This window comes from Ambystoma mexicanum, chromosome 9 (assembly GCF_040938575.1).
Source record: "Ambystoma mexicanum isolate Mex_15411 chromosome 9, UKY_AmexF1_1, whole genome shotgun sequence".
In the NCBI taxonomy this organism is placed as follows: Eukaryota; Metazoa; Chordata; class Amphibia; order Caudata; family Ambystomatidae; genus Ambystoma; species Ambystoma mexicanum.
Window position 1 is genome coordinate 170,740,342 of NC_090931.1, and position 24,841 is coordinate 170,765,182.

The following is a 24,841-nucleotide window of genomic DNA, read 5'->3' on the forward strand; positions in this document are numbered from 1 at the left end:
GAGATGTCCTCGGAGAGTCTGCGTCCTTCTGATCCTCCAAAGCATCTTCTACCAGATCCAACAGTGGGAAACCTATCTGCAGCGACTCGGGTGTTTAGGTGAATTGTTTGCATTTCTATAACTAAAGGTAACACTATATTTGTTCTATATTTAGAGTGTTACCTGCTTGATTCATTTTCCTAGTGTGTTTTTGGACCCATAATATAGTATTTGTGCACTTACCTGTCTAAGCGGAATCATTATGTATTTCACTGTGTGGATTCATGACCCCACTCCCCTCTCTTGAGACTAAGCCTTGACCACGCCCCACGCTTGCCTTGATTGCACTTAGCTGACCTCTCAGAGTTCCACTGTTCACTATAACTAGGGTGGCCTCCTGAGATCTGTCTCAACACAGGTGACCGCAGTAGTGGTGTAAGAACTGTACACCCCCGCGCATAAACTACCAATTCCACAACATCCTCTTTTTGTTCGGTCGGCCATTGTCTAGGAAATCACTCCCTTGTCTTGTGACTCTGTAGGAACTGACTGGCTCTACCAATATCAGAGCTTAAACCCCGTCTCCGCGAATACTGGTGGGGAATAACTAAATTGGCAAACTGTTTCATCTGAACTGTAGGCCTGTGGCAAATTATACCAAGTACTAATCCTACTACTGGTGCCTGTGAATGTGGAGGCACTGGCCACCATGCAATTTATTCTCATCCTTTCTGGCTGGTAACTGGAATGTTGACGTAGGGTATTTATCAGTGGAAAGATGTTCAGACGACTGGAGGTATAAACTGGATGGAGCAGAGGGGGGAGGTTACTCTGCTGCGCTCCCGTCAGAACTACAGAATATTGGTTGCTCCTTACATGGCCCTCATCTATTTTAGATTTCAACTTCCCTTATCCTTAGCCGTCATTTACCCTGTTGAAGAATCATGGGAGTTGTAGTCCAAACCACCTGGAAGGCCATAAGTAACCAAAGCGAAGTTTTCTTTGCCGCTGTGCACAACAGTGATGTAGAACTGTTGGGGTAACTCACACTGGTGTGTCCTGTAGCACTGACAGAACACGTCTAGGGTCCTATAGGTTTTACAGGGTGCTCCGGGAGGAAACTTGAACTGCTGGGTCCTATGCAAAATGGCATGGCACTGCTGTATTAAAGGGGCAATGTAAAAGGCAATTATGGGTGATTACTGGGGTCTGTGCTGTAGGGCAGAATATCAGTTGGTTGGGAATTAGTCCTAAGGCATTGCTGGAAAAGAACGTGCATTCTAGAGCTTCCGTAGAACATACCCACTGCTCACTTTAACCCCTTGCTCTCTTTCTCAGATTGCTGAATGCTTGAGCAGAAACGGATACCCGGCACCAAACATCACATGGTACAAAGGACAGAGCCCCCTTCATCCAGTCGACGACAGTAGGTAACAGCAGGGCATACTCGCTGGGTGCCACCCACCCATGGGTGTCCTGTGTTTTTTTTTCTCCATTTCTTTCTGCTTATATCTCACTCCTGAAAACGTTTCCCATCCCATTTGAGAATTCTGCAATCCAAGCGTGTTCTGCCGGATAGAAAGCGGTCAGATGTTCTTCCTCTCCAGTTAAAATGGCTGCAGATATTTGCCTTGCTTACAGTTCGATATTTCAGAACCTATGTTCATTCTCTTACATACTGGAGAGCCAGGCCTTTTGGGGGCATGTGCCTGACCACATTGGCTGCATTGCCTGGACTCCGGTCCCAGTCTAATTCCCCCGTTGCACTGATCCGAGGGCAAAGCTTCACTCGTTCTTCCGTTGCATGGCTTCAGAGTCTGACTTTTCTGTGCCTCGCCGGTCAAATTGTCTGCAAGGTCTGGCTTCTGTTATCCCCCTGCCACTGGCTCCAGAGCATGGCTTCATGGAGTCACAGCCCCATCTCCCAGCCTGCCGAGTTTAGCCCAGCTGGGACAATTCCCAATCCACAGCCTCCTGAGCCTAGCCTAGCCGGGACAATCCCCAATCCACAGCCTGCTGAGCCAAGCCCAGCTGGGACAATCCCCAATCCACAGCCTCCTGAGCCTAGCCTAGCCGGGACAATCCCCAATCTACAGCCTGCTGAGCCTAGCCCAGCTTGGACAATCCCCAATCCACAGCCTGCTGAGCCTAGCCCAGCTGGGACATTTCCCCAATCCACAGCCTGCTGAGCCTAGCCCAGCTGGGACAATCCCCAATCCACATCCTGCTGAGCCTAGTCCAGATGGGACTTTCCCCAATCCAGAGCCTGCCTAGCCTAGCTGGGACAATCCCCAATCCACAGCCTGCTGAGCCTAGCCCAGCTGGAACAATCCCTAATCCACAGCCTGCTGAGCCTAGCCCAACTGGGACAATCTCCAATCCACAGCCTGCTGAGCCGAGCCCAGCTGGGACAATCCCCAATCCACAGCCTCCTGAGCCTAGCCTAGCCGGGACAATCCCCAATCCACAGCCTGCTGAGCCTAGCCCAGCTTGGACAATCCCCAGCCTGCTGAGCCTAGCCCAGCTGGGACATTTCCCCAATCCACAGCCTGCTGAGCCTAGCCCAGCTGGGACAATCCCCAATCCACAGCCTGCTGAGCCTAGTCCAGATGGGACCTTCCCCAATCCAGAGCCTGCCTAGCCTAGCTGGGACAATCCCCAATCCACAGCCTGCTGAGCCTAGCCCAGCTGGGACAATCCCTAATCCACAGCCTGCTGAGCCTAGCCCAACTGGGACAATCCCTAATCCACAGCCTGCTGAGCCTAGACCAGCTGGGACATTCCCCAATCCACAGCCTGCTGAAGCTAGCCTCTCTGGGACCATCCCCATCACACAGCCTAGCCTCTCTGGGTCCATCTCCATCGCAAAGCCTGCAGAGGCTAGCCTCTCTGGGACTGTCCCCATCACACCGTCTGCAGAGCCTAGCCTCTCGGGGTCCATCCCCATCACACGGCCTGCTGTGTATAACCTATTTGGGACTATCCCCATTACACAGCCTGCAGAGCCTAGCCTTTCTGGGTCCATCCCCATCACACAGTCTGCAGAGCCTATCCTCTCTGGGTCTATCCCATCTCACAGCTTGCAGAGCCTCGCCTCTCAGGGTCCATCCCCATCACACAGCCTGCCGTGCATAACCTATTTGAGACTATCCCCATCACACAACCTACAGAGCCTAGCCTCTCTGGGGCCATCCCCATCACACCGCCTGTGTGCATAACCTCTATGGGACTATCCCCATCACACAGCCTGCAGAGTCTAGCCTCTCTGGGTCCATCCCCATTGCACAGCCTGCAGAGCCTAGCCTTTCTGGGACTATCCCCATCACACCGCCTGCAGAGCCTAGCCTCTCTGAGTCCATCCCCATTACACAGTTTGCAGAGCCTAGCCTTTCTGGGACTATCCCCATTACACAGCCTACAGAGCCTAGTCTTTCTGGGACTATCCCCATCACACAGCCTGCTGAGCATAGCCTCTCCGGGTCCATCCCTATCACACAGCCTGCTGTGCAAAACCTCTCTGGGACTATCCCCATCACACAGCCTGCAGTGCCTAGCCTTTCTGGGACTATCCCCATCACACAGCGTGCAGAGCTTAGCCTCTCTGGGTCCATCCCCATCACACAGCCTGCTGTGCATAACCTCTCTGGGACTATCCCCATCACACAGCCTGCAGAGCCTAGCCTCTCTGGGTCCATCCCCATCACACAGCCTACAGAGCCTAGCCTCTCTGGGGCTATCCCCATCACACAGCCTACAGAGCCTAGCCTCTCTGGGGCTATCCCCATCACACAGCCTGCAGAGCCTAGCCTCTCTGGGGCTATCCCCATCACACAGCCTGCAGAGCCTAGCCTCTCTGGGTCCATCCCCATCACACAGCCTACAGAGCCTAGCCTCTCTGGGGCTATCCCCATCACACAGCCTGCAGAGCCTAGCCTCTCTGGGTCCATCTCCCTTGCAACGCATGCAGAGGCTAGCCTCTCTGGGACTGTCCCCATCACACAGCCTGCAGAGCCTAGCCTCTCCGGGTCCATCCCCATCACACAGCGTGCAGGGCCTAGCCTCTCTGCGCCCATCCCATCACACACTCTGCAGAGCCTAGCTTCTCGGACTATCCTATCCTCGCACAGGCTGCCTTTGCTTTTGACACGGGCCCTCCAGAACCTTTTGGAAATATTGGGGGTGTACACATGACTTTAGGAGCATAAGTACGCCCTCCCCTTGCATTATGAACGGAAACTCCAAAAAGGTGTGTTTCAAAGTGGATTAAACTGTTAATTGCGGTTCTCACGCATTTACTAAAAACACCAGGATGCCTACAAATAACCAAGCCCATTGTCTTGGCGCAAGAAACTCTCTGTTGGGAGCAAGCAGCCTGGCAATCATCATAAAGGCAGGGGGGCGGTGGAGGGGGGGGTTGCATGCCAATACAGCGTTGAGTTTGCAGGTGTCTCTGCCGCGTTGTACTTGTGAATAACCGCCCTGGCCCTGCCTCCCTTCCTTGTGCTCTGTCACGTAGTCTCGCTTTTGACACCACAAAACCACAAGCACCACAATGCAAAGGAGCAATCGGTGCAGCAGGCGCCATTTGCTTCTCAGATGGAGCCCGGTTGACACTTTTGGGTTGTCCTGTTGATCCACACACACCATTGCTATTGCGTCCAGCAACATGACCTGTAAAAACGGCAAATGGTTGGAGTTGTCCAAGGAAGCCGTTCAACCAGGCGTTCTTTGCTGTGCATTCGGTTACCTGGAGTTATGCATGTGCAATGCAGTAGCAGCTACAGAGAAGCAGCATACCAGCCGCTTTTAATCTTTAAACACTGGGAAATGATCCCAACAAAAGGCAGCATGCCCTGTGCTTCAATACTCGAAGCTCAATAGATATGCTGGGACCAGTGGATATGATAGGTTATTTATAGCGTGCTTAATACCCAGGGGTTTCTAAGTGCGGACCCGGGGATCGAACCTGTGGTGCTTCTTGTCTTGTTTCCCAGGCAAGCACGTTGCCCCTGAGCTATCCTCCCGAGAGGTGGTGTCAGCAGAGAAGTGACACAGGAAGTGCTTCTGGCAGTTTTACTGCAGGAACTCAAGACTGACCTTGTGGTAAAGGTGCATCTCGTCATTGCATGTGCAATTGGAGTACACAAATATTGGTTTTACGGTTAGAATCTAATTGCACATGTCTAAATAAAAATATCTCCTCTTCATGGTGGAGCGGGAATGCCTCGGGTACTCATTAAACAATAATTTTACACTCCATGTCAAGCAGGTGTCAAGTACTGCACCTCCAAAATGTTATCTGACACCCACAGTTCAGGTAGACCCCAGCCTTTCCACCTCTGCCATGGAACTGGTCCCACTCATTGGAGAACACTCAATCGATGTTTCTCGACTCAAGCCAAATGATGTAGAAGTGTAGCCAGGGCTGGATTATGCAGAGAAATCCCCAAAGCGCCCTGCCTCTGCACGATGGATTGCTCCTCCCACAACCACTTTCTCATTAAAGTTCCTGGCTAAATTCCAGGTGTCTCGTGACATTGCTCCCACAGGATTCACGGGTCAGAGAGCCTGTAGTTCCCCTCAGCGTCCCTGCCTATGGAACCGCCTGGTTCCAGGCACCTCATGACATCGTTCCCAGAGCATTCACGGGTCAGAGAGCCTGTACTTCCCCTCAGCATCCCTACCTATGGAACCAGGCGGTTCCAGGCATCTCATAACAATGGTCCCAGAGGATTCACAGGCCAGAGCCTGTAGTTCGACTCAGCGTTCCTGCCTATATAATCAGGCGGTTCGAGGCATCTCATGACAGTGCTCCCACAGGATTCATGGGTCAGAGCCTGTAGTTCCACTCAGCGTCCCGGCCTATGGAACCAAGGGGTTCCAGGCATCTCATGACAGTGCTCCCACAGGATTCACGGGTCAGAGAGCCTGTAGTTCCCCTCAGCATCCCTACCTATGGAACCAGGCGGTTCCAGGCATCTCATAACAATGGTCCCAGAGGATTCACAGGTCAGAGCCTGTTCCCCTCAGCATTCCTGCCTGTGGAACCAGGCTGTTCTGGGTCGAGGGAGTCCGTCAACTGTTCCCAAAGTCCACAAAGCTTCAGAACCCCTAACCCAAAGACCTACTCCAAGGTGTTGGGGATATTGCACAGCTGTTCCCATCCTGTGGCAATCTGAAGGGGCAAGGCGTTGGCTCCTCTTGTACACCATTGTAATGGTTACTTGTATGCATCCCTGTGCACCAGTCCCCTCCCCTCTTCGAACCTTGCAACTGTGGTTGCATCTCTGCTTCTATCTCTGCTTCTACCATAAGTGACGTCTGTCCCTAATCCAAGCAAAGAGCAGCGGTGTCGTGCTCCCGGCCCATCAGATCGACTTTCCTCCTGGCTGTTGGTTGGTAAGTGCGGGTCTGTCGTACGATCCACGTATGGGCCCGTGAAGCTGCGGGTTCAGCCCGTGCTTTCACGATAAGCTGTGTAGGCACATTTCCCCCAATCGAGTTGGCAAGAAGAGGGGAATGTACTGCAAAGGATTCCAAAAAAGCTGACCATCCTGTTTTGGGCGTTCCTTAAATGGTCACTTTGTAGGTTATGCCAGAGGGGCTGCTAAACAATTGTGCTGTCTGGTTCTCTCCCAACTTGTGGGCTGATCTCCTCCTTCACCCCCCCTTCCCGACCCTCCGTATTGGGGCAACTCTATAAAGTAAACTTTTTACCCTTTTGGGGAAATTATGAGTCATGGTCTTACAAAAAAGAACGGCCTTGTTTGCAAAATCCTGTCTGGTGTCTCCCTTCTTTTCTTGGCCTTGCTACAGAGGCTGGACTTTGGTGGCGGGGCCTGTGTTTTTTCGCCTTGCGTTGTCTCTTCTACTCTCCTTGTCATTCTGCTGTCTTGCACCCCCTTTTCACTTGCTTTTCCTGCCTCCCTGATTCTTGTTACCAGTTTGTCTCATTTCCCCTCTTGCTCCAATCCATCTCTGCCTGACTTGCAGCCCATTAACTGTCCTTCCTTAACTACCCCTCCCACACACCTATAACCTCATTTCGTTGTCTGCCCCCCCCCTTAGTCTCCCTCTTTTCCTTGTTCTATCTTCTACTCTCCTTATCAGGGTCTGCATTCCCTGATCCCCCTTTGCCATGACCTCTACCTCACGCCAAACCCACCATCTCCCTCTCAATAGCCCTTGCACCCCCTCTTGCTGGAGCCCTTGTTCCTTTCTTCTCTCCATTTCATCTTGAGTGTGTTCGTCCTCAGAAATCCGAGTGGAGACTGTTTTGACCACGGAGTCCAGTGGATTGCTCACCGTCAGTAGCACGCTCTACTCTCTGGTGCAGAAGCAGGACCGCGATGCCCTCTTCTACTGCGAAGTGAACTTTCGCATGCCGGGCTCTGACCGCATGATGGAGTCGGACCGGGTCAACATCACTGTGTTCTGTGAGTATCGCAGGCTATGCAAGTGTGCAAGGCCATAGGCCGTGAGTGAAGCAAGGAGTGCGCAAGGTCATGATGGCAGGGCCAAGACGTGTGCAACCAGTGTAGGTCTCCATAATCTGTGTGCAGGGCCAGCCTTAGGGGCAGCAGCGCCCTGGGTGAATTGGTGAACCCCCCTCTTGCCCTTGGTCAAAAGGGGGAGGGGCGGGCCAGAATGTGCCTTTTTATTATTCTTTTTTTTGCATTTGAATCCAAAATACTGCCTGCTACGACTTCTCCTGCTACGCCAGCTCGGGGAGCCCTTAAAAGACTCCCCCGAGCTGCCGTCGTGGGGGCTAATGGCGCCCCTGGCTCGCCGCCCCCCCCGGCCGGCTCTGTACATGTGTAGGAGAGAGCTTTTATTTTGTAATGTGTTTTGCATGGGATGTGGGAGACTTGCAAACCCTCTAGTGAAGGCTGTGCAACCATCTATTCTTAAGACAGACCAGTGCTTCTCACCAAAAGGAAACGCCACCTCTCCTTATTAGGGATTATCAGTGCATAATAGTACTGTCAGCTTTGTGGTTGGAGCATTTGGCCATGTTTTAACAGCACCAACAAAGTTATGGTGGCTTTAAAAAGGTTTTTAAATAAACCTTTCACCTTAAATGTGAAAATGGGAAAATCCATTTTCTGTCTTGTGTTGATTAAGCTATGTGTAAAGTAGCACTGCCCTCTTAGACAAAGACAATTTCCTGGAGAAAAGGTTTGCATTTGGGCTAATTTGCATACCCACAATGCCTTGCTGTTGTGGCTCAGAACTGCAGGTGAACTTCCAGCGATGGCTAGTAGGGGCGCTGTGGAGTGTATGACTTTGCCCCAATGGATTTTCTTTTTTCACATGTCAGGTGAAAGGTTTTTTCCAAACCTTTTTAAACCCACCAGATCTTTCTTGGTTTATCTATGTATGTATGTAGTCTGTGCATATATAAAAAACAGAATTGGTAATTGAAAACCTGTGTCGATCCATGTCTAAAAGCCGGTTACCAAAGGCTGAACGTGTAGATTCCAGAGCAAAAAGCTGCATTCCACAGGTACGGCCTTTTAGAACTGGTCCTTTCCCGGTCCCTCTCCAAGCCCCCGTCCCTCTCCAAGTCCCCCCACTGCTGCACGGCACCTTAAACTGCCGATCCCCACTTACCTGCTGCGGCCTCTGGCCTCCGACTGCCTCCTTCGGCGGTCTAGGTACTGTGTCCTCGGAAGTCCAACGCAAAGCACGCTGCGCTTTTTGTGTGCAACCTTTTGTGCTTCAAGTTTCCATGGCTAAGTTATCTAGACTGCAAACGGATCCATCTACTCCTAAACTAAATCTGTTGCCCTACTGTTATGGTAATACATGCACAGGTCTCCTTAGAACCTTGTGCATGTAGATTCCATTTGAGAGTGCCTCGCCAGTTGATGCTTCCACTGCAGCTACCTGGGGGCCTCAAATAAAGCTCTTCTCTTCTCCCATACTTTGTGCCTCTTTATTTCACCTACCCTCTACCACATGGTGAGCACCGCCAAGGGTTGAGGGCTGGGAAGAGCAGGGAACCCTAGACAATAAAAACATGTGTATAAAAGACAGTTCGATCAGGACCTAATCAATCATAGTAAGTCATAATGATACAAATGCAGGTCCTACATTAAATATATTATCTCGATGAAGCAAAAGGTTTAACACTTTATAACCCAAGCCTAAAGGCCACCAAACATCAGGGTACAATTACACTGATGGTACGAGACCATAAGGGCGTACTGCGCTCATAGAAAAATAAATACATTAAAAAAGTGAAGTTCTAAATAGTTAAAGAGCATTTTCCACAGGAAGGAGTATAATACTGGTACTTTAGAAATCAGCAGTATATACTGAAATTCTAGTTTTTGGCCTAAAACTAAATGTCCAAGTGCAGCTGAGTACCTTTTTAAGTTCACTTTCAGTGAGTTCAAAAATTCCCCAGAGGAATAAACTGGGTAAAGTCAGCGGCACAGCCACAGAAGGCATGTAACAGTGCTACCCCACAGGTGTGGAGAAGATGGCATCCGTCCCCCTGAAGTGCTCCAGTGCCAGGTTCCAGGCCCAGCAGCCCCAGGACGAAAAGCAAAGCGGGATTCGGGTGAATGTCAAAATGAAGTAGAAAGGGGGTTCTGAGCAAGCAGACCACGGCGGCCCGTGCTGGGAGAGTATCTCGAGTAACCCACTATCTCGGAGACCGAAGATCAAAACGCAACCACAAGCCTAAAACGTAACAATCTGCACAAACGTCACTACATTGCAAAAACAAAACAAACCGCACATAGACTCGCACAACAGCACACGACGACTACGGACCGTAAAACACCCCAAGCCCAGCCAACGGACCCACTGGACTGAGGCTGCCAACGGCACATCACTGCTCTCTTGCACTTTTCCAGCTTACTCCCACTAACTCACCCCTCGACCCCCTTCCCTTTTTTCAGAGCGCCAGGGGACCACTCCGGTGGTGATAGTGCGCGGTACAAATATCCTTTAACCTTAACAAAGGTGAATACTCACTGAGTCTCGGGAACAGTAAAACAGCTTGGTGAGGAAACCTCCGCTCTTGCAGGTCAGTTTCCGAGATCTGGTTACCAGGGACGTGAACCCTGGATCAAAAACAACCCAGATGGCCCAAAAGCAGAATAGGCTTTTCTTGGAGTGGGATCCACCAGCCATGAGTGAAAACAGAGAAGGTAACTCCAGGAGGTCGCAGTTTCTGGTGGCTTGATGGAAAAAGAGTGGAAGCCAACCAGTAGAAAACTGTGCCACGAAGGAAATAGTCAAGGTAAACCCAGGCAGTGCAAACAAGCAGGTGCATGGAGGTATTGTCGTCAGCAGGGTACTGGGACGACAACCGCTTCCTACCCCAAGGCACATGACCACTGCAGTATTTCACGAAAGCAATGATCAAATGTCCCAGAGATGGTCCCAGCAAAGCCAACAAGATGAACCAGGGAGAGAACAGGCGCAGCCCAGGAAGGGCGACCTGCAGCCAGAAATCCATGCCGCAGCACAGATGCCGAAAGCAAGACCAGCGACTATGGCCCAACATGGCCCCAACATAGTAGTAGCAGTTTCTTGGCACAAATCCTCCAGCAGGTCAAAACCAGCAAGACTGGATTCGGGCCTGGGCCACCCTTGGACAAGCCATACACTTATGGACTGGCCAAATGTTGCTTGTTATAGACTCTGAATGGGGTCAAAGGTACCAGGCGAACCAGTGAGATGATGTTGACGAAATGTCATTTGCTCCTGAGCAAATCTCTGCATGACGATGTGCCCCCAATTTGAATGCGAGTGTGCCCAGTGTCGCGGAGAGGCGACCGGTCCGAATGTAGCCTTCTTGTAGCCTTCTTTGGCTCGCCCACGTCTCTTTGTCTGGCATCGAACTGCCCACACAAGCAATGCGCTGGTCACATTTCTTTTACCAGTAGAATTGGAAAAGAAGGCATAGCTGGCCTCTTCCTCTGAGGCCATCGCCCTCCTTCGTCAGATATGAAAGAAATAAAAAAAAATATACGTTTTCCAAAATTCAAAATTACAATTGTTTTCAAATTACATGTGTAAAATAGGGCGTAGACCTGGGTGTGTGAGGGTAGGATGGCAGCTTTATGTTCATGGCAGTGTGGCTATGGATTGTGTTGCCTGCATGTGCATCTGTTTGTGAGCCTACATGCGTCTGTGGGTGTGGGTGTGGCAAGAGGGAGTGTTTTGCATAAATCTCCACCCCACCACGGCTAATGGTTGTGTCTCTGTGATGAGTGTGCTGTGTGGCACCTAATTGCCCTCCTTTGCCCTTCCATCCAGACCCGACGGAGAAGGTGACCCTCGTGATCGAGTCTCCCCAGGAGGCGGTGAAAGAAGGCGACACCGTCACCCTGTTTTGTGAAGGTGATGGGAGCCCGCCTCCGGAATATTCCTTTCAAAGAGTCTTGGTGAGTCTGAAGTGCAGCACAACCTGTGCTGAATTAGCGCTGTTCACATTGCGATCTCAAGTTGTGCTAGCTGTTGGCAGTCCCGATCAGTCCAAATATCACTATTAAAAAAACGTCATGGCTCTAACACACCCAATCCATTCACTGAATACGTGTTCAACTCGCATTTCTTGGTTCGCTCCATACGTCTGTTCTTCATAGGCCTGACTCCTTGCACACATCTCCAGGTGACACACTTGCACACCCCAGATGCATGCCACAGCAGACTAGTTGTATGCCCATCTTAAGGATTACGCATCTCTCTTTATAAAAAAAAAACAGTATGCACTTCTGCCCATGCCCACCTGTGGTCTGATTAGCTGTCGCTCTGACCACACCTTCGCGCAGAGCGGGCCAGATTGACATACTGGGGAAAAGGCACAGGCTTTGTATTTGCAGTCCGTAGGCCCCAAACACGAAGCCTGACAAATAAGGCTATGCACAGAAGAGCAGCGGGCGGTATGTGGGGCTTCCATGCTTACTACATACAAAGCAATGAGTAAGGCAGTTGGTGCCTACAACTGTTGAGTGATGGGCGGCCAGGCAGCGAGAGAGGGCTGGGAACAAAAGACCAACCTTATAGTGTCAACCTGAACGGCGTAGATTCGGCAAAGTCAGTGGGCCTCATTACAAGTTCGAACGGTAGCCGTGCCTGCATTACAGGCACGACTACCGCCGAACTCGCATCCGTCACCCGCGAATGGGCACTTACCGGCCCATTACGAGTTGAATGGGCCGGTAAGTGCCCATTCGCGGGTGGCGGTAATGCTGTGCTCCTCATCCCCATTCTGCCCCATAGGGCAGAATGGGGATGGGAGAGGGAGCAAACAACGGGCCATTACGAGATGGCCCGTTGTTTGCTCCCTCTTCCCCTCGCGGGACCCGGTAAGCATGCCTGGTTTTCCCAGGCGTGCTTACCGTGTCCCGCGAGGGGACCTCGTAATGTGGCGGAACGGGTTGAACGGCGCCGTCACCTTTTACTGCGCAGTTTAACCCGTTCCGCCAAGGTCGTAATGATGCCCAGTGTCTTGTTCCCGGCATATAGACCTAGAGTCTAGGCCATGGACGTGCTCCAATGTCTTCTAAGCCACTATCTATCATGGATTCTGTGCTTCAAAGATCGTAGAGCTGGCGGGTTCCTTTCCCTGATCTCCATCCATGGGCTCTCCTCATGACCGCCTGTGCATAGTTTAGTGAGAATTCAAGAAGGGCGGTCACCACAAGAGGACAGCATCTTTTTGGATTACCTGTGATTGGAAAATCTCTGTTTACTTCAGCAATGATTCTTGTAGAAGTCTTTTCGTGTCATTCCTGAATATGCGTTTTACTTGGGCGAGAAAAACTGTGTGAAAATAAAATCTGGTGCGTGTCTCACTGAATTCACTGGTTAACGAAGAAATGGCCCTTTTCCCCTTAGCCTTGGTCCATCATGAAAAGGACTTGCTTTTAATACTGTTTCAAACTGTTCTATTCCTTTCGTTGTAGGTTATATATTTTTTTTTAATTCAAAAGGAGTGTGGTAGCCCCTCTACTGAGAACGAACATGGGTCAAATACCCTGGTCTATGGAATTCCTTCCACTCAGGAGGGTCTACAACCACATCATGGCTCACTGCACCCTTCACAGACGAGAAATGGCTATTTGCATATCAGTCTTTGTCTCACCCACAAGGGCATTCCAGCACTGAAATGCTATATTTTTTTAAAGGGTACAATTCACTCATCTGTAATTTTCTGGGGATTGGGGTTTCCAGAGACAATGGTCAGTAAAAATGTGCGAGGCATTGCGTGCGTTGTGAATTAGCAGGTACACTTTGCAAATATTTCCCTTCTAGTGTGCGAATACGAGGGGGGACAAGCTTAGTGCTCTTTCACTCCCACAGTAGGTGGCCAAGACTATATATTTTTTGTATATATTCCTGCCTGAACATTTGTGCTATAAAATTTTACATGTCCACAGAAAGCCAACAGTTACTACCATTTTGCCACACTAGTCAATTCCGCCCCCCCCCACCCCGCCCCCACCCAGAGAGGTTTACAGGCCGTTGATTCTGCCACAAACCTAAGGGAATAATTGCTAATCAAATGCCCGATTTAATCATGTTCAGTTTATAGACCACAGAAGAGAGAAGGGCTGAGTCGGCCCGGCCAAGATAAAAATGTGGCGATTATACAAGCATGCCCTCTGTTATAGGAAAGCGTGTAACTGGTCTGATATTCACCTGATCACCCGCTATCGTGAGGATACGCGTTTTTGAGCTCTTGCCCATCTTTAGTTGTTTCGAGGGCTAATTTGCATTCTGCCTTCTAGTCCTTGTTGAATGGATGGCTGGAAATAAAGATGAACGCCTCAAAAACTGGGAGCATGATCTCAGGAGCCCCAACCGAGCCCTAGCGATCTGGCCCTTTACCAGCTGAAATGTGACCCTCCCCATCCCAGGTGGTCAGGGGTGGCAAATCCTTGTGGCCTTCACTGACGCAGATCTGAATTATTCACCGTTCTGTAGTAATTTCAGGTATGAATGAATAATTTGCGCAGGATTTATGGGCTGAGTGAAATTGACTAAGTGGGGGACTCTCTAGCCAATTACCATACATTTTTCACGATGCAAAGTAGAAAGAAGTCGCCACCCCAAACATTTCATTTTCTTTAGCTGCTCATAATGTAAAGGACAGGAGCCAGGAATTAGAATAATCTCCATTCCTCCCTACTCTGTATGAACGAGAACCTTTGCCAGGAAAAAGGTAAAGACTTTTCGAACCGTCCAGCGATTCACATTGTCCAAAAATTCCATAGAAGCTGCCGAGACTCAAAGCATTGCCGGATTTCCATTGACGTATAACCAGAAACCTCTATAGTTGCAGCCGATACATTTTTTAATTGTTAGAAAACACTTGGGCACCGCATAACAGCATGGTTGAAGGCACAGGCGTGGTCTATTGTATGGTCGAAAAATGTAGAATGCACATAGTTCACCCAAGGGCACCTAGGCACCGGTACAGAAAGAGGGATGAACCTAGGGTGGCGGCAAGCCCGGATTATAGAGGCCTGATTTAGTGCTTCCTAAGGCTTTGATGATTGGCTGCAGTCTGCAGATGTCACAGAAGGAAGTTCCATCATTTTGCTGCCAATACAGCGAAGGATGTTCCACCTATTCTTGTATTTTTATATTTAGGAACACTCAGGAAGCAGCCTGACCAAGCGCCTAGGGATCTTTTTGTTTTGTATGTTGTAAGGAGACTACACATTAAGGCAGGTCAGAGGCCTGCCTGCTTCCTTGTTCAGGAGGCCAGCACCGGGACTAAAGCCCAGGAGAGTTGTGGTCAAACTGGCCCGTGTTCAGTGAGTCCAGGTGTTGCTTTCTGTATTCTGTGTAAATGGCGTGTAAACCCATTCTGGGAGACGTAAAGGCATTAGCTGCCATGACTTAGTGCGGGAAAGTAAGAAGGGGTGGCGCAGGTTGTAGATTCTGTTAATCGCTGAAAGCAGTTCTTTAACAGAGACCAGACTTGAGGCCCAAGGCTGGTCACCCAGACTTCTCAACACCAGTGACCGGGGGTGGGCATTGGCCAAAGTTATTGGCCAAAATGATTGTTTCAGGGGTTATGTCTACAGCTAGCCGTCAATACCTCTGTTTATATTTGGATGGGCATCAAACCCAGCATTTAATGGAGGACACATTCTATACATCCCTGAGAGATAGGTTAGTCATCGTTCTTCAGGAAATAAAACCCCTTGAGTGTATTGGTTTCCAGTGTTTGGATGTACAAATTAAACAAAAGTGGTGAAATAGCTGACCCCTGAGGTACTCCACAGGTCAAAGGTTGATCTTTGGGAACAAACAAGAATTATTTAAGCCTTTCATCCTTCCCGAGGTCGATAAATGAGTACCAATTTCGGTTGGGTGATATTGTATGCAAATATGTGCTCTGTAAAGCGCTTTGGATTAAGGCGATATATAAATAACACATCATTATCATTACCCAAGAGAGAGAGGATTAAAAACCGTTTTACACCTTGTCTTTGAAACTGAACGACTTCAATCTATTGGAGGATGGAATAGCTGAGGATGGAATAGTCTATGTCGAAAGCCGCAAGCAAATCTAGCGTTCTCTGTGCCCCCACACCACTGCCATCCGATCAGTTAAGGTGGTAGTGAAGAGTCCTGTACTTCGGTGTGCTTGATGGAACCCCTAACGGTGCCTAATTCTCGAAGACGTACCTTAAGGAAAATCTCCTTAACCAAGAGCCTCGTCATTTTAAATTCTCCAATCTTGCCAATGTCTTTTCGTGTCTGGTTTGCAATGAAAAGGTATTCTAGCAAAGTATTTTGTCCAAACTGCCCCTCACACAAAGTAATTGTCTGAGCATCTCTCCTCAGGAGTCCAAGAATGGTGAGGTGGGGCTGGTAGACATGAAAGATGTTTCAGGTGAATACCTGGTGCTGGAAAATGTCAAGAAGGAGGACAGCGGTCGATACCGGTGCCTGGCTTTGGATCCAAATAATTTTGATAGCGATTTAGAAGATGAAGTCAAGATATCTGTGAACTGTAAGTGGATGGAGTGTGGTGAGGAGAGTGGAAGTAGAGTGGTGAAAGTTAGGCGCTTGGTGGGGAGTATCGGAGTTCTAGGGAAATGGGCGGACCGTGATGTGGAGTGATGGCAGTGCAGACGGAGGAGCAAGGACAAGTTACGGCGGCGGTATGTGTTGTAAGATGATTTCTGAGGTGCTGGAGGGTCGCCCATTGGCATGTTAATGAGAGCGAGGGGTATTGCAGAAAGTGTGTGCGCCAGGGGAAAGTTGAGGAGCATGTTGGGATTGAGTATTTCGAGAGTGGGGTGGTGGAATGATGGGAGAAGTTTGATAGTAGTGAGAGGATCCTGTTCATTTGTGAGGGGGTGGGGGGCATTTGGCTGATAGGAGCATTGGGGCAGAGTTGGGGGCCACTGGCGGGTATCCCTACAAAATATCCCAACCAAAAATATGACTGTACATATGGCCGTTTGTCTCGCCATAGGCGATATTTTTAGGGGGGATCATTTGTGGGAGCGGGGGCTGCGGGCGTGTCCCCCACACATTTTAAAATAATGCAGGGGTTGCAGAGGTGGCCCCCCGCAGGGTCCACGGGTCAATATGGCGATATTTTTGTATTGCGATATTTTTGCGGGGATATTAACACATGGAACCCACTGGCGGGAGTGTGACTTCATATTGAGGAAAGTGCATGAGTGTTTTGGGAATACGGTATGGTGCGGAGATTGGTGGGGGGTGCATTGTGTGCAAAACCCACTTTCTTTACTCAATGTGTTAATGACCTGTACTTTTTCAAGCTTTCCTTTGTTTTGGAATGTAGTTTCCTCCCAGCCAGTATTAATCCAAAGCTTGCTGTAGTGGCTCGCTCCTTTTGGTGGCCCAAGAGTCTACTCTCTTCTTGGTGTGGCTAGGAAGCGTTTTCTTTGGACGGTGATACTTCCACCGTGTGGAAACAATTTTACCTGCCTGGTGAGCCTTTTTGACACAAAATGGTGGCAGTCTTTGCCTTGAAGACCTGAGGGGTCACGGGGGTCACAGGGCTATCCTTGGCCCCTCTTTGTGTACCAGAGGAAGCCACCAGATTTGGTCTGGGCTTTTAGCCAGCATGCATATGACTAAGGCCAGACATGGCAAGAGTGTGGGAGGGCGGCACACGAAGGGTATGCGAGGAGTGTAGTGCAGCTCAGAGAAGGATGTTGGCATGGCGTGTGGGAGCCTTGCAAGGGGGTGAGAAGTAGGAGAGCCATGAAGAAAGAAGCAGCAGACCGGGAACACGAGAGGGGTGCGGTGCCCATGTCAGTGGCGCAGACCTGTTGTGGAAGACCAGAATTCTACCTTAAGAGCGAGTGAGTGAAAGCATGAATGAATGCGGTGTTTAGGTATGGCCAGGGTACCAGCGAGGGAATGGAGAAAGGAGGAGACTAAAGGCTCTGAGACCAACTGTACTCTACTTCTTCCAGATCTGGAATCCATCGAAACGTCCCCCGATTCCTCTGTGCAGGTGTCCCTGGGCGAGGATCTTCTCGTTCAGTGCACGGCCAGCGCCTCCATGCCGACTGCATTCCAGTGGAAAAAGGTAACAAAACAAACCTGCAACTGGTGTTGAGGCCTGTATCCCTGACTTGTGCATATGCTTTTCTAGAAGGTCAACGCCGCCCTCGCCATTGAGTATGTGGGTTGCATGAAGCGCGCAGGCGCTGGTCGCGTCCATTCGACAGCAACGTGAAGGGGTGTTCCTGTGCGTTTCCGTGGGTGTTTGTAGTGCTCGCATTGATCAAGATCGCGCGGCGATTGGACATAATGGTCGAACAATGTTGTGGGAAAGGCTACAAATCTGAAGCCTAACATCTAAAAAGTCAAATGTAAAAACCGTAAATTTGGAGGGCTTTAGTTGGACACCTTTTTTCAGAGACTTGTGAATCCGGTACCTCGTGTTTTGGCGCAGCGCTTTGGGCGCCGGCCGTTTCAGCCCAACGCTTTTTGGCGCCGGTTTCTTCAAAGCGCACCCGGTTGGCCGTGGCCATCGGGGCGCAGGGGGCTGCGCGCCGAGATATTTGTTTTACGGAAATAAATTATCAACCAAAACACAGGAAAATGCAGTGCTTTGGTTGAGAGTATACTTAAGCAAACAGTAGCCGCTCTGCACAAGGAACTGCACTGCGTCTCTGCGAGTACAGAATTAGGTTGCCGTGTGCCACGTGTGTGCAGGACACAGCAACCTATTTCTGCACCCAGAGCGCAGCTACATGTACTGAGCTATTTCTTTTCGCTTACACATACTGTCAACCAAAGCAAAGCGTTTTCCTGGGGTTTGGTTAACATTATGTTTAATTAAAACATGAATATCTCGGGCGAAGGTCCCTTCTCCCTGATGCCCGCAGCCAACAGGGCACGCCTAAAAGGACCTCCACCGAAAGCGCTGCACCGGAATGTCCGGCTTTGTGTGAATTTGCGTGCATGGGCTGCCATCTAGTGAGGAACTCGGAGTATTACAGGTCACCCTATCCCCATCCTACATGCAGAGGGACCCGTGATCCTTCTGTAAGGCACGTGTTCGGTGGATGATACCGAAACAGATTGGCATAAGATTCCCAAAGGTCAACATTAGCTTCTTAGCGCAGACCTCTGCCACCTTTGACTCTTGATGTTTTGGACTACCACTACCAGCCTTTTTCATCATAGTCGTGCTAGCCCAAAACGGGAAGAGCAACCGGTTGCAGACCATCTAGCTTAGTGTGTTTTTCGATGAAACGCCCAACACGGTTGTTGGCTAACGCGCAGCAAGCGCGAGTCCACGTCCAGTGCTTTCACTGCAAATATCCAGTCTCCTTAGAATGGCTGTGATTGGATACTTGCTTGTTCACCTTTAACCTCTGCCTGTCAAGACCTCGCATTTTTACCTGTTTAGAACCAAGACCAGCCCCGTCTTCCTCCTGAGGCCTTCACTATTGCAAGCCCCCCCCCTATGCTTGCTGACGCTGGGTCTTTCTTTGTCAGGCAAATATTGAGTCCCTTGTAGAGAACACCATTTCAAAATAAATAAAACAGTTCGTCATGAAAGGGCACCTATGTATAACTTCCTGTTGAGCACCATTGGGGGGCGACCCTCCGTCTTGCTCAATGTTTCTGTGCACACTATGTCCCAGATTCTTCTTGGATCTCTATGCACACAATGTGTGCTGCAAATGTACCTCACACTATGCATATGCAAATTGCCAATGTCAAGACTGATTCCTATATTTATTTTATGTGGGTGGCTGTTTTGGCTTGGGAGCCCGCAGCCAGACTGCACCCATCAGAAATGTGTATTCATTGGTTGGCTGGGATCAATTGCATTTACAGTGAGGCACCTTAAAATGCCACGTGACTCTAAATGAATTTTAATCCCTTCAGTTTGGGAGCTTGGAATGGGTAAATCCACATAGGAACGCTCATGCTGAGCATGAATGTTTCTGTTTAGTGAAGGGACAGTGTCTGGCTTTGACCGTATTGTGCGTTGCCCTGCGTCAGTCTCCGAAAAGGATGTGGGTTGTCTGCCCTCAATACCTTCGAAAAGAGATTGCACGTGTTGGAGAAACGGTTATATGGCAAGTGCGCTTTTGAAGCACAGTCCTTTGGGGATCAATATGCATGTTTGAATGGCCCTGTCATGGGCACACTTCTTACAGATGCAGTTTTGAGAATCCGCACCACAAACTTTCCTGTGTGTTTGTGTTCCGCACCCATGCATATATCCGCTTTGGGAAAGTGTCCATTTGTGTTTCCCATTGGCCACCTAGTGATGCTCAGAGTAAAATCAAGCATGCCTCCTATCATTTGGCCCTGAAGAGTGCAATATACTGTATTTGGGTGCATTTAGAAGGGTTTCTATTTAAACAAACAAACCATGCTGTATGGGTTCGTCATTGTGAGATTGACTTACAACCCTAGCCATCTCTATGAATGCATTACATAGTTGCCAACATGACCCGTTCCAATCTGCAGGTGCTTATCCAGTCCAGGTTTTTTCTTTGCATTCTGGGACTGGTAGTCCGAGTTTTGTAATGGGAAAAGTGGAACTACAATTTATTTATTGGTTTCTTATAACGCGCTTAATACAGGTACGAGTTCTGTTTCTAAGCGCGGATCCGGGATTCGAAACCGCTGTTGCTCTGTGTGGTCTTGCTTCCGTGCTATCCTCCATTCACCAAGAATGCAATGATAAAAAAAACAGGACTTGATAAGCAACTACAGATGGGAACGGGTCATGTTGGCAACTCTGCATCGAGGCTTTAAAGGCCATCCAGGATCCAGTCGTTAGATGGTGAAAGCATGCAACTGTAAAGCAGAGGTGAAGCTGCAGAACCTGTCCTGCAGATATGCAACTTGCCCCCCCAAACTTCTCCAACCACCATCAGTGGTACTGTGCAGCGGAAGCATAGTGAGATGTGCACAGGAGTTAGGCGTTTCAGGTAATACACGTAGGTGACTTATGCTTGAGTCCCCCCTGGATTTTCGCACATCCTCCAAGATTGGCCAGCACAAGCTCTCGTATCGATGGATTCCTTTCCCACTCTGCGCCTTTTTTCTCCATCAAACATCTCTAGGGTTTCTGCATCTTCTTAGACTGCATGTGTCTTCTTCTCTCCAGCAGGGGGAGCTGGTGATGCCGGGGCCTGAGCTAAGCCTGAGTAACATGACGTATGAGATGGCCGGCCAGTACCACTGTGCGGTGTCGGTGCTTGGCGTCCCGGGTCTCAACGGTTCCGAGAGCATCAACATCACAGTTCGAGGTAGGTGGGCACCGTAGCATGGGCGTGTTGGGCACTGGCGGGGAACTGAAGTACAGGTTGAGGACATAGTTTTCAGGCAAAGGTTGAGGGATCATTGTTGTGGAGCAAGAGGCTCGCCCAGTTTTCCGATATACCGACAGCGCTTTGGGGGGTTGTGCCAGGAGAGCAGCACGTGCAATGCAAAGAGGTATAGGATCATGGCATTGTTTGCAAGTAACCGTTTTGGGTCTTGTTGAAGTCTAGGTTCAGGGTAATACCATGAGGGCAGAAAGCAGAAGCGTAGGTTGGTGGGCAATGGGCGTGGGTTGGAATGTGGCCATAGGGTTGGAAGGTAGTAGCTAAAGTGAACTGGTACAGGTCATGGTTTAGTCTCTGAAGGTCAACAGGTGGAGTAAAAGTGTGGAGAAAAGTCGGTGGGCATTGGGTCAGAGTGCAGAGTCCCACAGGACAGTATCCATTGATCTGAAGGTAGAGTTGCGACAGAAGACATTGGGCCTCATTACGAGGTATGCAGTAGAGGGATAATGGGGTCGGTAGGGATGCCGGCCCCGTTATCCCTCTACCCCCCCCATTACGAGGTCTCCTTGCGGGAGTGGAGAAACTTTGCTGAAAATGTTGGGGGGGGACATGTCCTCTGAAGAAAAGGGGCCCCATTCAAATGAATGGCGACAAAATAGAGTCCCATGAAAGTTGGGGGGGACAAACACCCCCGTCCCCCCCTAAAATTACGCCCATGCGGGAAACGCTAAGGACGCCTGGTTTTACCAGGCGTCCTTAGCGTGCCCCGCGAGCAGACCAGGATGCAAACAACGGGCCCGTCATTAACGGGCCCGTTGTTTGCATCCTCCCCATTCCCATTGAGCCCTATGGGGGCTCGAATGGGAATGGGAGTGGGGATGCACCAGATCTGGGTTCCCGGGAAGGGGAATTACCAAGCCCTCCAAGGTCGGAATGGCCCGGTACTTCCCCATTCCAGGAACCCAGACCCGGTACCCGGTATGGGGGTAGCCATGCCGCTAATAGTGGCATGGCTACCTCCATACTTGTAATGAGGCCCATTGGTCGTAGGTCAGCCGAGAGTGGCCAGAGGCCGGGGTAAGTGCTTAAGAGTTGCACCGGGTTGGCCAGAAGTAAGAATGTTCCGATGATGGTGACAGATTTGTATGAATTCATGGAGATCTAGAGTCTGAAACCTGCAGAGACTGAGGACATTGCATAGATTCCACTAGTCTGGAAAAGAGAGCCTGGGAGGTTCAGGGGTCTGGTGCCCCGTCGCGGGTGCAGAAACCGGAGTAGTGAGTGGGTCAATGTTCTGGGCGAGTGAGGCATCTGGAAATGGGGGATGGGGGCAGGGTTCTGAAGAAGGGGAAGGGTTCTAGAGGGGCGGGCTGTCTTTGAAGAGACTGAGCAGGCTCTGAAGAAGGGTCCCAGAGGAAGCATCCAGAAGACCGAGATGAAGGGATGTCCAAGGGCCCGAGTCTGGTGAGGTCGCGGGTTCTTGTCTGTTCACATGGACGCAGTTGCTTCTTTAGCGTGTTGCCTGTGTGTCCTAGGGAGGCCACACATTATGGCGAAGCAGCGGCACGTGCTGGTGCGTGAGAACGAAATGGTGAACCTGACGTGCGAAGCCTTTGGACACCCGGCACCAGTGATCACGTGGGACGCAGATGGCTCTGTGGTACGGCCACGCACTCCTTATTCTCCTTCACTTTAGACTTTGCCAGTTCCCCTTCTTCCTTTTGCTCGCTTTCACCACTAGCCTCCTGCCCTGTTTTCCTCTCTCTGCTTTCCCCCTCTTCAATTCTGACTCTTAAGCACTTTGCTGCTCTTTCTTTACTTCTATTACTTTCTATTGATTCTCCCGATTCATATTTCTTTCTTGTTTCATCCATCTTTCTCATGACCCAGCTCCCTTATTTATTCTTTCCATTAGGATTTCTTGTCCAACCGCGCACTCTTGCTGTCTATCTCTCCTGTGCCACTCTCCTCTTCTCACACTCTTGCTGTATACTCTCTCCTGTGCCACTCCCCTCTATCTCACATTCTTGCTGTCTATCTCTCCTGTGCCACTGTCCTCTTCTCACACTCTTGCTGTCTACTCTCTCCTGTGCCGCTCCCCTCTATCTCACACTCTTGCTGTCTACTCTCTGCTGTGCCGCTCCCCTCCATCTCACACTCTTGCTGTCTACTCTCTCCTGTGCCGGTCCCCTCTATCTCAGACTCTTGCTGTCTACTCTCTCCTGTGCCGCTCCCCTCGATCTCACTCTTGCGGTCTACTCTCTCCTGTGCCGCTGCCCTCTAACTCTACTCTCTCCTGTGCCGCTCCCCTCGATCTCACACTCTTGCTGTCTACTCTCTCCTGTGCCGCTCCCCTCCATCTCACACTCTTGCTGTCTACTCTCTGCTGTGCCGCTCCTCTCCATCTCACACTCTTGCTGCCTACTCTCTGATGTGCCTCTCCCCTCCATCTCACACTCTTGCTGTCTCCTGTGCCACTCCCCTCTATCTCACACTCTTGCTGACTACTCTCTGCTGTGCCTCTCCCCTCCATCTCACACTCTTGCTGTCTCCTGTGCTGCTCCCCTCTATCTCACACTCTTGCTGTCTCCTGTGCTGCTCCCCTCTATCTCACACTCTTGCTGTCTACTCTCTCCTGTGCCGCTCCCCTCCATCTCACACTCTTGCTGTCTACTCTCTGCTGTGCCGCTCCCCTCTATCTCACACTCTTGCTGTCTACTCTCTGCTGTGCCTCTCCCCTCCATCTCACACTCTTGCTGTCTCCTGTGCCTCTCCCCTCTATCTCACACTCTTGCTGTCTCCTGTGCCGCTCCCCTCTATCTCACACTCTTGCTGTCTACTCTCTCCTGTGCCGCTCCCCTCTATCTCACACTCTTGCTGTCTACTCTCTGCTGTGCCGCTCCCCTCTATCTCACACTCTTGCTGTCTACTCTCTCCTGTGCCGCTCCCCTCAATCTCACTCTTGCGGTCTACTCTCTCCTGTGCCGGTGCCCTCTAACTCTACTCTCTCCTGTGCCGCTCCCCTCGATCTCACACTCTTGCTGTCTACTCTCTCCTGTGCCGCTCCCCTCCATCTCACACTCTTGCTGTCTACTCTCTGCTGTGCCGCTCCTCTCCATCTCACACTCTTGCTGTCTACTCTCTGCTGTGCCTCTCCCCTCCATCTCACACTCTTGCTGTCTCCTGTGCCGCTCCCCTCTATCTCACACTCTTGCTGTCTCCTGTGCCGCTCCCCTCTATCTCACACTCTTGCTGTCTACTCTCTCCTGTGCCGCTCCCCTCTATCTCACACTCTTGCTGTCTACTCTCTGCTGTGCCACTCCCCTCTATCTCACACTCTTGCTGTCTACTCTCTGCTGTGCCGCTCCCCTCCATCTCACACTCTTGCTGTCTACTCTCTCCTGTGCCACTACCCTCTATCTCACACTCTTGCGGTCTACTCTCTCCTGTGCTGCTCCCCTCTATCACAACTCTCTCCTGTGCTGCTCCCCTCTATCTCACACTCTTGCTGTCTATTCTCTCCTGTACCGCTCCCCTCGATCTCGCATTCTTGCGGTCTTCTCTCGCCTGTGTCGCTCCCCTCTATCTCACACACTTGTTCCAGACTGTCTTCTCCCATTGCCTCTTATTCCATGTTCTTCTAATCTTCCACTTGTTTTTTTGTTCCTTCTCCATTCGACAGACGCACACTCGCGAGTCTCACCGCGTGTCCAGCCAGCTCAGCGTACTGGCTACCACAGAGCTACTTGAGTCTGGGGTTACCTGCAATGCGTCCAACAGCCTGGGAAGCAGTGACCACACCATCCACCTGGAAGCAAGTAAGCCGCCCATAACAGCTACCCATCACTTGAGTGTTGTCTAGGCCAAAGAGACCAGCTGTGTCTAGACCAGGGGCCTCCAAAGGTTTGCAATACAACTCCCTTGATATGTGGCTATTGACTATGCTGCTTAGGGATGATGGGAGTTGTAGTCCAAAACATCTGGAGAGCCAAAGGTTGCAGACCCCTGGTCTAGACCACGGAAGAAAGCCGCTCCCTTTTAATGGTGTTTCCGGGACCCCGGTTTAAAGATGGAGCCCCCACTGCAGACCTCTT

The 24,841-nt window shown here is 50.4% G+C and overlaps 1 protein-coding gene across 5 annotated transcripts in view; it reads left to right on the plus strand.

Annotated features, from left to right (window-relative positions):
• MCAM (melanoma cell adhesion molecule) overlaps positions 1 to 24,841 on the plus strand; it is a 222,496-nt gene that overhangs the window by 168,453 nt on the left and 29,202 nt on the right. For all 5 annotated transcript variants that reach the window (XM_069614367.1, XM_069614368.1, XM_069614369.1 and 2 more), the window contains 8 exons: positions 1,318 to 1,405; positions 7,236 to 7,415; positions 11,257 to 11,384; positions 15,805 to 15,973; positions 17,418 to 17,533; positions 20,588 to 20,729; positions 22,283 to 22,407; positions 24,430 to 24,565. In XM_069614367.1, the coding sequence (XP_069470468.1) occupies positions 1,318 to 1,405; positions 7,236 to 7,415; positions 11,257 to 11,384; positions 15,805 to 15,973; positions 17,418 to 17,533; positions 20,588 to 20,729; positions 22,283 to 22,407; positions 24,430 to 24,565 (1,084 nt within the window). The remainder of the gene's footprint in view (positions 1 to 1,317; positions 1,406 to 7,235; positions 7,416 to 11,256; positions 11,385 to 15,804; positions 15,974 to 17,417; positions 17,534 to 20,587; positions 20,730 to 22,282; positions 22,408 to 24,429; positions 24,566 to 24,841) is intronic.